General features: G+C 41.6%; 1 protein-coding gene across 1 annotated transcript; it reads right to left on the bottom strand.

The window, feature by feature from the left end:
* Positions 1-280: 280 nt before the first annotated feature.
* Positions 281-1,388, bottom strand: LOC100354069 (ubiquitin-conjugating enzyme E2 D2). Its single transcript, XM_070066971.2, has 2 exons — positions 994-1,388; positions 281-814 (listed from the first exon to the last, which is right to left on the bottom strand). Exon 2 carries the CDS (start codon positions 780-782, stop codon positions 339-341), a length of 444 nt encoding a protein of 147 aa, XP_069923072.1. The 5' UTR covers positions 783-814; positions 994-1,388; the 3' UTR covers positions 281-338.
* Between the last annotated feature and the right edge of the window lie 11,439 nt (positions 1,389-12,827).

Raw genomic sequence — 12,827 nt, 5'->3', positions numbered from 1 at the left:
GCCATCACCCCATTGTTCTTGCTTTGTTTTCCAATCTGAAATTAATACGTTAGTCAAAACTAGATTAAAACTGGTCTTTTTGTTTTACACTCCCTTCATATCTCAATTCCTACTCCTCCCACACTCCCAACTCCCCACCTACTCCACTCACACTTTGATATGAAAATTGTACAAAGTGTGCCCAGAAAGGGCAGTTGCTTCTTGGAAAGTAATTTTAAAAACAAATGGTTAAATAAAACCAGGAATAAACTGAAAAAAAAAAAGACACCCATTTGATCTGCCAAATGTGTTTTTATTAATAAACCGATGAGCTGGTTTATTTTTTATGCATTTCAAAATCACATGGCATATTTCTGGGTCCACTCTCGAGCTATTTGGTCATACTTCACCCTGTCTTTTCGGTAGACCCTTGCAATTTCTGGGACCAAAGGATCATCCGGGTTGGGGTCGCACAGCATAGAGCAGATGGACAGCAACACTTTGGAAATGGTCAATGCTGGCGACCACTGGGACCTAAGGATGTCTAGGCAGATACTTCCATTTCGGTTGATATTCGGATGGTAAATTCGGGTGGTGAATGCGACCTTGGGTGGTTTGAAAGGGTAATCGGACGGGAACTGGATGGTTAGGAAGAAGACACCTCCCTGGTAGGGGCTATCGTCGGGCCCCATGATGGTAGCCTGCCAGTGGAAGATGTCGTCTGCCACAGGACCCGCGGAGCACTGGGCCGGGGGGTCCCGCGTCAGATCGAGGAGCTCCTTCTGGATGCGTTTGAGCGCCATCCTTCGCAGCACCTAGGGTCAGGATCCCAGGTCTGGAAAAAGGCAGAAAGCCGCGATCTGGGGTGGGAGGAATCACGAGCCGCGAGTACGCGATGTGGACTGAGGGCCCCCAGCACCAGGGTGTCTGGGGACGTCGGGGGAGGCTGACAGGAATATAGAAACGAACCCACGTAAGGGCAAAGGACCGGGGACGTCGGGATTTCCATCGCACCTTACTGGCTTCGGGACACCTGTGGCTCCCGCGCGCGGCCGCCGCCGTCGTCGCAGCCGCCGCCTCCGCCGCCCCTGCTACCGCCAAGTTCACTGCCGCCGCTACCCTTCGCCGCCGCCGCCGCCGCCGCCGAGACGTCCGAAGCCCGATAGTCTGGGCCCCGGAGGCCGGGCTGCCCCGGGACCTCGCAGCCCGGAGACACAGCTGGTCTGAGGAGCCGTCGCCTAACGCTCGCCTAGTAGTCCACGACGGCGCAATAACGCCCAACGGGAGCGTGCGGTGAGGTCACAGAGGCCGCGCCGACGACGCCGCGCAGCGTCACCCGAGGGCGCGTCGCAGGGGGCGACGAGGGGGAGCAGGGGAGAGGGGCGGGGCTGAGCGCTCCCCCAGCGCGCGCGACTTGCACTGTGAGGGAGCGCCTAACGGACCGCCCTCGGCACAAGTACCTGATTGCCTGAGATCCCGTCAAAGACCACCCCCCAGCCCCGGACCCGTCGCACAATCAGTTTCCCCAACATTTTACCCAGTTGGCTTTCTCCTAATCTCTCCTGTGTCCCTCCCCTCCTGTCTCTCCCTGTCTTCGAGAAAACTACACGCATCACCGCCCTTTACTTCCAGGGGAATTTCCTCCCAGGACCGTCTGTGGTGAGCGTTAGTGAACTCAATATCGGTGAAGTACTTTTGAAAGCAACTTTTGGCAATGATTACGTAAATTTCATTACTCATAATGCTATAAAGGCTTCAAAAGTTCGATATGAAGCAAAACTCACTTTAATATTTGACGAGCTTACGGAGAAGAAGGGAGGGAGCACGGGAAAGACAACAGTATTTTTGCCGGCATACAGAAGCAATAAATTTAATACTAATAAGTTATGTATGATTAAATACTGTATTACAGTTCTGTCAATTGACAAATAACGTCCTTAAAACTTTTTTATGAACTCCGCCTGTGTAAGATCCAGTCTCTCGGATAAGGGGCTTATAGTTACATCTATTCTGTTTCCTCCATTCTCCAAAAGGGTCCGTACAGAAGAGACACAGAAAGGCTCTGGGAATGTTACAGAATGGAGGAAACAGCTCCCACCCATACGTCTCAATTTCAAAAACATTGGTAATAAACCCAAGAAATTTTGCAGCAAGGAGGAGGGAAAAGTGGCTCAGTTCTGTATTGTGAATATTGTGATTAAGTTAAGAGAGTTTCAAGTTGTGTTTTATTAGGACATGTTCTCTATTGCTTGTTGTAAAACGAACAGATTTACTTTCATTTACAGGAAATCAGTTTTCTCCAGTCTTCACTTTGAAGGTGAAAAGCTGACAACTCTTATTTTTTTTAACTTAGAACCTTTTATTTAGAGTATACAATCTGTGAGCATTTCATATACACAAATTTGGGGACACAGTGATTCTTCCCACCCTACTGTCTCTCTCACCCACTCTCCCACCCTTCTTCCTCCACCTTCTCCTATTTCCATTCTTATTTTTTACAAAGATTTGTTTTTGATTAACTTTATACTCATAAGATTAACCCTAAACTAAGTAAAGAGTCCAATAAATAGTTTTAATTAAAACTGTTCCTCAACAGTGGAGACAAGGGCTGCTCAAAATCATCATACCTCAAAATGTCATTTTATTTCTATAGATTACCTTTTAAGTACACTGTTACCACAGATCAAGGAGAACATATGGTATTTGTCATTTTGGGACTGGTTTATTTCACTAAGTATATTTCCCAGATTCAGCCATCTTGTTGCAAATGACAGGATTTCACTCTTTCACTGCTGTGTAGTATTCCATGGTGTACATATCCCATAATTTCTTTATCCAGTCTTAAATTGATGGACATTTGGGTTGATACTATATCTTAGCTATTGTGAATTGAGCTGCAATAAACAAGAGGGTACAGATAGCTCTTTCATATGCTGATTTCATTTAATTTGGGTAACTTCCCAGGAATATGTTGGCTGGGTCATGTGGTAGGTCTGTATTCAGATTTCTGAGGTTTCTCCATACTGTCTTGCACAGTGGCTATACCAGTTTACATTCCCACTGGTGGTGGATTAGGGTACCTTTTCCTACTCATCCTTGCCAGCATTTGTTGTTTGATGATTTCTGTATGAAAGCCATTCTGACTGGGGTGAGGTGAAACCACATTGTGGTTTTTATTTGCATTTCCCTGATAGCTAGGGATCCTGAAGATTTTTTTCCTGTGTCTGTTGGCCATTTTAATTTCCTCTTTTGAAAAATGTTTGTTAAAATCCTTTGCCCGTTTCTTAACTGGATAGTTTGTTATTGTTGAGTTTCTTGACCTTTTTATACATTCTGGATATTAATCCTTTATAAGTTGCATAGTTTACAAATATTTTCTCCCATTCTGTCAGTTGCCTCTTCACTTTGCTAAGTGTTTCTTTAGCAGTGCATAAGCTTCTCAATTTAATGTAATCCCATTTGCTCATTTTGGCTTTGTTTGCCTGTGCTTGTGGGGTCTTTTCCAAAAACTCTTTGCCTACGCCAATGTCTTAACAGGGTTTTGCCAATGTTCTCTACTAATTTGATGCTATCAGGTCATAGATTTAGATCTTTAATCCATTTTGATTGGATTTTTGTGTAAGGTGTAAGGTAGGGGTCTTGCTTCATACTTCTGCATGTGGAAATCCAGTTTTCTCAGCACCATTTGTTGAAGAGACTGTTCTTGCTCCAGGGATTGATTTTAGCTCTGTTGTCAAAAATAAGTTGTTTACAGACATGTGGATTGATTTCTAGAGTTTCAATTATGTTCCGTTGGCCTACCCACCTTTTTTTTTTTTCAGTATCAAGCTGTTTTGATTATAACTTCCCTGTAGTATGTCCTGAAATCTGGTCTGATGATGCCTCCAGCTTTGTTCTTGGTGTATATGATTGCTTTAACTATTTGGGTCTCTTGTGTATCCATATGAAGTTTAGCATCATTTTTCTTAGATCTGAGGAGAATGTTGTTATTTTCATTGGAATTGCAGTGAATTTGTAAATTGTTTTCAGTAGTGTGGACAGCTTGATGATGCTGATTCTTCCAATCCATGAACATGGAAGATTTTTCCATTGTTTTTGGTGTCTTCTATTTCTTTTTTTTAATGCTTTGTAATTTTCATTGTAGTGATCTTTGACCTCTTCAGTTAAATTTATTCAAAGATATTTCTTTTTGTAACTATTGTGAATGAAATTGATCTTAGAAGTTCTTTCTCAGCTATGGCATTGTCTGTGTATATAATGGCTATTGATTTTTGTGTGTTAATTTTAAATCCTGCCACTTTATCAAACTCATGAAAGAGTTCCAATAGTCTCTCAGTAGAGTCATGGTTCCCCTATTTATAGAATCTTGTCATCTACAAATAGAGACAGTTTGAACTCTTCTTTTCAAGTTTGTATCCCCTTGATTTCTTTTTCTTGCCTAATGACTCTGGCTAAAACTTCCAGGACTTACTGAATAGTAATGGTGAGAGTGGACATCTTTGTCTGGTTCCAGAATTTGTAGGAATGCTTCTTTTTTTTTTAACTTTTATTTAATGAATATAAATTTCCAAAGTACAGCTTATGGAGTACAATGGCTCCCCCCCATAACTTCCCTCCCACCCGCAACCCTCCCCCCTCCCCCTCCCTCCCCCTTCCATTCACATCAAGATTCATCCTCAATTCCCTTTATATACAGATCAGTTTAGCATATATTAAGCAAAGATTTCAACAGTTTGCACCCACATAGAAACACAAAGTGAAAAATACTGTTTGACTACTAGTCATAGCATTAAATCACAATGTACAGCAAATTAAGGACAGAGATCCTACATGAGGAGTAAGTGCACAGTGACTCCTGTTGTTGACTTAACAATTTGACACTCTTGTTTATGGCCTCAGTAATCACCCTAGGCTCTTGTCATGAGTTGCCAAGGCTATGGAAGCCTTTTGAGTTCACCGACTCTGATCATATTTAGACAAGGTCATAGTCAAAAGTGGAAGTTCTCTCCTCCCTTCAGAGAAAGGTACCTCCTTCTTTGATGACCTGTTCTTTTCACTGGGATCTTACTCGCAGAGATCTTTCATTTAGGGTGTTTTTTTTTTTTTTTTGCCAGAGTGTTTTGGCTTTCTATGCCTGTAATACTCTCATGGGCTTTTCTAAGTTTTCTCCATTCAATAAGATGTTGCCCATGTGTTTATTATAAATTGCCTTGATTGTTTTGAGGAATGTTACTTCTATACCCAATTTGCTAAAAGTTGTAATCATGAATGATGTTGTATTTTATCAAATGCTTTCTCTGCATCTATGAGATAATCATATGGTTTTTATTCAGCAGTTTGTTAATGTGATGCATCACATTGATTTCTGAATGTTGAACCATTCCTGCATATTGTGCATAAATACTGCTTGGTCCAGGTAAATAATATTTCTGATGTGTTGTTGGATTCTACTGACTAGTATTTTTTGGGAATTTTTACTTCTATGTTCATCAGGGAAATTGATCTATAGTTCACTTTTCTGTTGTATCTTTTTCTGGTTTAGGAATTAAGGTGATGCTTGATTCATGGAGGAATTCGAGAGGATTCCATCTGTTTGAATTGTTTTGAATAGTTTGAGAAGAATTGGAATTATTCTTTAAATGTCTAGTAGAATTCAGCAGTGAAGCCTTCCAGTCCTTGGCTTTTCTTTGCTGGGATGGTCTTTATTACTGATTGACTCTCCATCTTGGTTATTGGTCTGTTTAGGTTTTCTTTGTCTTCAGGGATGAATTATGTTATGTTGCATGTGTCCAGGAATCTATACATTTCTTCTAGGTTTCCTAATGTCTTGACATATAGCTCTTTGTAGTAATTCCTGATGATTATTTCAGTGATATCTGTTATGTTTCATTTTTCATCTCTGATTTTATTGATTTGATCTTCTGCCTCTTTTTCTTAATTAGTTGGCCAGTGCTGGGTCAATTTTGTTTATTTTTTCAAAAAACCAGCTCTTTATTTTACTGATCTTTCATCTATTTTGTTTCAATTTTGTTTATTTCTTTTCTAATTTTGATTGTTTCTTTTCTCCTACTATTTTGTGGTTTGGTTTTTTGTTGTATTTCTAGTTCCTTGAGATGCACTGATAGCTCATTTATTTGATGCCTTTCCCATTTCTTGATGTAGGCACCAATTGCTATAAACTTTTCCTCTTAACACTGCTTTTGCTGTAGCCCATATGTTTTGATATGTTGTATTGTCATCTTCATTTGTTTCCAGAATTTTTTTTATTTCTCTTTTGATTTCTTCTATGACCCACTGTTCATTTAGGTGCATTTTGTTCAGTCTCCATATGTTTGCATATGTTCTAGAGATTCTTGAGTTGTTGATTTCCAGCTCCATTCCACTGTGGTCAGAGATGATGCATGGTATGATTTTGATTTTTTTGAATTTGCTGAGTCTTGCTTTATGGCCTGGCATGTGGTCTATCCCAGAGAAAGTTCCATGCACAGATGAGAAGAATGTGTATTCTGCTACTGTGTGATGGAAAGTTCTGTAGATATCTGTTAGTTCCAATTGTTCTATAGTGTCAATTAAGTATCTTGTTTCTTTGCTGATTTTTTGTTGGGTTCATCTGTCCATCGCTGAAAGTGGGGTGTTGAAGTCCCCCATTGGTATGGTATTAGAGGCTATGTCTCCCTTTACATCTATTAACATTTCTTTTAAAAAAGCCAGGAGTCCTGTAACTGGGTGCATATAAATTTTTTACAGTCAGTTCTTCCTGTTGAATTGATCCCTTAATCATTACATAGTGCCCTTCTTTGTCTCTTTTAACAATTTTTGTTTTAAAGTCTATTTTGTCTGATATTATGATGGCTACATCTGCTCTATTTTAGCTTCTATTAGTATGGAACAATTTTTTTCCTTCCTTTCACTTTCAGTCTGATTGTATCTTTGTTGGTGAGATGTGTTTCTTGTAGGCAGCAAATGAACAGGTTTTGTTTTTTAATCAATTTGGCCACTCTATATCTTTTAACTGGAGTCGAGGTAATTTGCATTCAAGGTTACAATTCATAAGTAACAACTTGGTCCTGCCAATTTTCTGTAAATATTCCTATTATTTACTTTGGATTTCCTTTGTACTTTTACTGGGGGATTTTCTGCTTTCACCTTCTTTTATAATGATCTCTATCCTTCTGTGTTTCTGTGTGTAGCATATCCTTAAGCATCTTTTGTAAGGCTGAATGAATGACCTTTTTTCCTCTGATGGCTTTTGTCTTTGAGCTATGCCTCTGTGGCTTAGTGGAATGTCTGCAGTCTCCATGAATATCAAGAAGTATGTGATGGGTGTCGTCAGGGAGCTCTGCTCAGTGCTCCATGGTAGGTTGCATATCCAAGGTAACACTCAAGTTAGACATGGTAGATCACGTCTCATTAACAGAAGTTGGTGAATGGTTACCTCTGTTGGTATGATCAATGCTCATCTCCTCTCCTCCAATATGAACAATGCTCAGATTGTTAGCTCCCAGTGTGTTCAACACTCATCTGTGCCCCCATAAGAACCACACAAATGACCTGCATAGTCCTCCCTGTGAGCAGGGTTCCTGATGCAATGACCTAACCCACCCTAGCCAAATAAGGAGCTGCAAGTGTGTGGAGCCACACCCAATGATTGCTGAGAGACCAAACTATACCCTGCATTCTATCATGTAGCCACTGAGTCCTGACATTCTCAGCACACAAGGCTCCCACAGTCGCTGGGTGCAGAGGTTTCACTCTGCTGTGCTAGCCTATCCAGTCAACAGACAGGCAGATGTTCCCCCAGCCAACTCTGCCAAGGCTTCTTGATCCTGGGAGGCTGGGGGTGCCTCAAAGTACTAAACAGGTGTCCAGCTACCTGTCACTCCTTCCCAGCCAGGCTCAAAGTCAGTCTGGACTGTGGTTTTTTTCCCTCCATTGGACTCTTTGGATCACACGTGTATGTAAGAGCCTGTGGTCAGATGTTGCTCTCTGTGTGCCACTGCCTCCAGTACTGCCAAAAAGATGGCATCCTGTTTCAGCCATTTGTTGTGTGCGTGAACAAAGGCTTCCTCAACTGCCGCCCAAACCCCAAATGGTGCCTACCCTTTCTCATCTGGGCAGTGGGTGCTGTTGTGGGGAGGCTGTGGCAGAATAAACATGTCCACTCTACCTCACTTGGTTCACGGGCAACCACTAGCCACCACTATCCCCCAGGGTTCCAGTCTGGACTCATGCCACACTCTCCCTCTGGCTATATCTTGGATTGCTTCAGTCCAGTCTCACCTCCATCACCAAGCTGCCACCTGTTCTGACTCTTGAATGCTGCAGTTGTGTGTTGTGTCCATGTTTGTGTTGCATGCCCACACCTTCCACACAGATCAACAGCATTCCTTTTCCTCTTGTAGGATTTCTGGTGCAATTTTCTCTCTAATTCTCCCCTGATAGTGAACTTCCTATATATTTTTTAGCTATTTATTCCTAGCCTAACACAGTATGTCATTCCCTAACCCACCATCTTGGAATCTCTCTCACCAAGGCTGTTAAGACTTTCTACCACATTTTTTATTTGATCTGCTTAATTTGTTTTTAATATTTCATTTTGATTTCTCTTTAAAATTTCAATTCCACAGGAAAAAATTTCATTTATGTAATGTATGGATTTCTTTAATTCATGGACTTGCTTCTGAATAATCCTACAATTAATCTTTTGAATCTCATTTCTGGCATTTCATCAATCTCTTCATTTTCACATTCCAATATTGAAGGTTTGTTGTGTTCCTTTGTGGCCTTCTGTTGTCTTCTTTATTATTTTTTTTTTTAATTTCTGCACTTATTTTTAGGCATTTGTGGAGATACTTTTGTTTCCTCTGTTGAATTTTATCTTTGAACTATACCTCTGTGGATTAGTGGAGTGTCTGCTCTTTCAGTGAATATCCAGAGGTGTGTGCTGGGTGTGACCAGGAAGCTCTGTTCAGTGCTTCAGAGTGGTAGGAGTATCCAAGGTGACATCCAAGTTAGGCATGGTAGATCTCTTTTTTATCACAGGGGAGGGTTTGATTAGCTCTGTTGGCATAGTCACACCCTCACCTCCTCTCTTCCAAGGTGATTAATGCCCAGGCTGTAGCCCACAATGGGTGCCGTACTCATCCATACTGCCACAAAAACCACACAAAGGATCCATGTAGTCCTCAGTGTGAGCACGGATCCCATGGCAATGACCCACCCCAGGCAATCTGGGAGCCCTCTGTAAAGCTGCCCACTGACCCAGCAATACCCTGCATCCTCCTATGCAGCCACAATTTTTCCACAGTACCAACATACAAGGCTTCCACAGTCACAGGGCACTGAGGATCCACTCTTCCCTACCAGTCCGTCCTGTCCACAGAGAGGTGGAGACACTTCAGAGCCAGCTGCCTGTGAGTGCTCCACCTAGGCAGTTTAAGCCGCAGAACTTGTGATGTGTTGGGAGACTGGGGGCACCTCACAGTCCTATGTGAGTGCTCAGCCCCCTGTCAATCCTCTCAGCCAGACTCAGGTGGCTCCTCTCAGCTGGTTGCTGGGTGCACGGACACGAGCTGGTATGGCTGTTGTGTATGTCCAAAATGGTGCCCGCCCTTTCTCAGCCATTTGTAGGGTGCTGTTGTCAGGGGGCCAGGGAGAGAGAAACGTGCCCCTTTTTTTCTCCTAGGTTTGCAAGTACCCCGTCCCCTACAGGGCTTCAGGCTGGACTCATGCCAGGCTCTCCCTACAGCTATGTCACCAGTAGCTTGGGCTGCTGCAGTCTGGTCTCAACTCACTCTCCAAAGCTGGCACTGAGGCTCTTGGCTGCTGAGGTCCTTTGTTGTTTCCATGATTGTGCTACATGTCCACACTCTCCAGGTAGATCCACAGCACCTCTCTGTCTTCTATGGAATTTCCACTGTAGTTTTCTCCCTAACTCTTACATGAGATTGCAATCTCTCCACTTTTGTTAAACTATCTTCCCCTAGTCAAAGCAGTAAGCTCTTTCCCTATTTTGCTGTCTTGGAATCCACCTGACAACTCTTTTTCTAGTAAAGATTACACTTCCCAAGAAGGGAAAATATGCAACCATCATGTTATATTAACTGATTCTGATTTCAGTTGAAGATGTATATGTATTTTTAGATGTGTGAGTGTATTTTCACTATTAAATTTATTTTCTCACAGTTCAAGTTATGTTTGAAAGAAGTTTTGGCAGGGCTGTGCTACTTCTGAAGACTATGGAAGAATCCATACTTGCCTCTTCCTACCTTCTATTTTTTCAACAATCCTGGTTTCCTTGGATAGTGACTATATCCCTCCCATTTCTACCCCTACTTTCACATGGACTTCTTCGCTATGTGTGTCTGTGTGCTTATAAGGACATCAATCATTGGACATAGTGCCAACCCTAACCTATAATCTCATGTTAACTTGATTACATCTGCCATAACTGTTTCCAACTAAGGTGTCTGAAGTTCTGGATAGACATGAATTTGGGGAAGACGTTGTTCAACTTAAGATAATTTGCCCTTTGTCTTCCAAATTTCATATCTGTCTCATGTGCAAAATACATGGGTTGCAACACCCCCATCAGTCTTAACCCATGCCACCATTAATCTGAAGTTCAAAATCTTTTCTAAACATCAACAACTTGAGGCTGGTGTCCTGGCCCAGCAGGTTAAGCCACCACCTGTGATGGCAGTATCTCATATCATAATACCAGTTAAAGTCTTGGCTACTTGGCTTCAAATCCAGCCCACTGCTAATGTACCTGAGAAAACAATGAAAGATGCCCCAAGTACCAGGGACCTTGTCACCCATAGGGATACCCAAATGGAGTTCTAGGCTTCTGGCTTTGACCTGGCCCAGCCTCAGCTATTGTGGCCACTTGTGGGGTGAACCAATAGATGGAAGATTTCTCTGCCTCTCCTTTCTCTGTCAGTCTGCCTTTTAAATAAATAAAAATAAATCTTCAAAATATCATCAACTCAAAAAGCTCCAAATCTCACTATTTAAATCATCCAAATCAGATGTGAGTGACATTCTGGGTATGTTTCATCTTGAGACAAAATTCCTTACCATTTGTGGACCTGTGAAACTGGAAAACAAGTTGTTTGCTTCTTAAATATAATGATACATGAATGGAATAGACCTACCATTGAGAAGAGGGAAAAATAGAAGTCTGTGGTCTCAAGAAAATTCAAAACCCAGCACGGAAAATTGCATTGGTTTCTATGGCCTTAAAAATAATCCTTTGTGACTCAACCAACATTCTGGGTCCAAGGTGACCCCAGCAATCCCTGCATCTGTTCCCTGTTCTCTGGCCTCTGCCTTTGCATCTGTGGCTCTGTCCTTAGAGTCATTATTCCTTTTTTCTTGAAAGGTGTACATGTTTGTACATGAGTGTACATGTACTGTTCCATTTACTGCCTATGAAATTCCTGAAGACTATCAGCCTTTCTTCATTTTGTCCTGTCTCAGTCCCCCTCAGTTCATGCTGTAGTGTTTTTTTTTTTCTGATATTATAGTCTCAAGAACCTTGGTCAGTCGTCAGTGTATGTGAATGGGATCTATTTCATTACACAACAGGTTTCTGTTGTAGGTTCCAATCCCAAAGCCACTGCCATAATTTCAGGTATTTGTTATAAAATTTCTATCTTCCCTCTTATAATGACATTCTTATCACAGCACCATTACACATATACACACACACATATACACACAAGTACTTCAATAAGTTCATGAACAGATGGAATTAAAAGATAATAAGAAGCAATCATTTGTCATAGCAGTTAAGGTGCTGCTTGGGATGCTTATATTTCAGATCAGAATGCCTAGATTTGTCCCAGCTTCGTTTCTGATTCCTAGCTTCTGACTAATGTATGCACAACAGGGCAATAGATGATGGGTCAAGTAATCAGGTCCCTGTCACTCATGTGGGAGACTCAGATTGAGGTCCCTCATTCTTGGCTTCAGCCTGGCGATTGTAAGCATTTGGAGAGTGAACCTGAGTATTAAAGGTTTCTCTTTCTCTCTCTCTCTCTCCCTTTCAAATAAAAAAAAGTGAGTGAGATTTTTATAAATGATAATGGATAATGCACATTTTCCATGAACTTTTTGAAGTACCCCCTTGTATATTCTCATAAAATGGTTAATTGTGAGTATCCACTTGATTGAGTCAATAGGTTCCCAGGTATTTGGTTAGTTTCCTTATTGTGTTTGTGAGGGTGTTTCTGGATGAGACTATCACTTAAATCAGTAGATTGAGTAAAACAGGTTACCCCTCCTAGTGTGCTTGAAAAGTCAAAAAGACTGACACTCCTATAAGTAAAAAGAATTCCTCCTGCCAGACTGCCTTCTTTCTGAGACATCATTTTTTCCCCTGCATTCAGATTCAAACTGAACCATTGTCTCTAGTTCTAGAGTCTCCTGTCTACCAACATCAGGACTAGAATGAAATCATCAGCTCCTCTGGATCTCCCATTCATCAAATGCAAATCTTGGAGGCATGTCAGTCTGCAGAGTCAAATGAGCTTTTTTTCTTTTTCAACAAATCTCTATCTTTCTATCTCTCTCTCTTTCTTATTCCCAAAGAAAATTAGACCATACTCCCCAGCTGAGTTAAAGAGTATGCCCAGTATGTAGGAGACTACTTTGGTTGTCTCTTATTACCAAGCGCTGTGATTAAGAAGCAATGGAAAACTAACCCAAGAAAAACTACCCTTCAGGAGTGAATATTTCGGTTATCCAGCCAGATAAAGATCCAGAATGAACTGAGGAGCTTGCTGGAACAAACGGAATACAAAATGATTACTCAGACACGTTAGTTATAAATGCCAGCTATAGCC

The sequence above is a fragment of the Oryctolagus cuniculus genome, chromosome X, assembly GCF_051225735.1.
Source record: "Oryctolagus cuniculus isolate XC-2025 breed Fujian yellow rabbit chromosome X, ASM5122573v1, whole genome shotgun sequence".
Classification (NCBI taxonomy): Eukaryota; Metazoa; Chordata; class Mammalia; order Lagomorpha; family Leporidae; genus Oryctolagus; species Oryctolagus cuniculus.
This window is presented reverse-complemented; position numbering and strand designations above follow the sequence as displayed.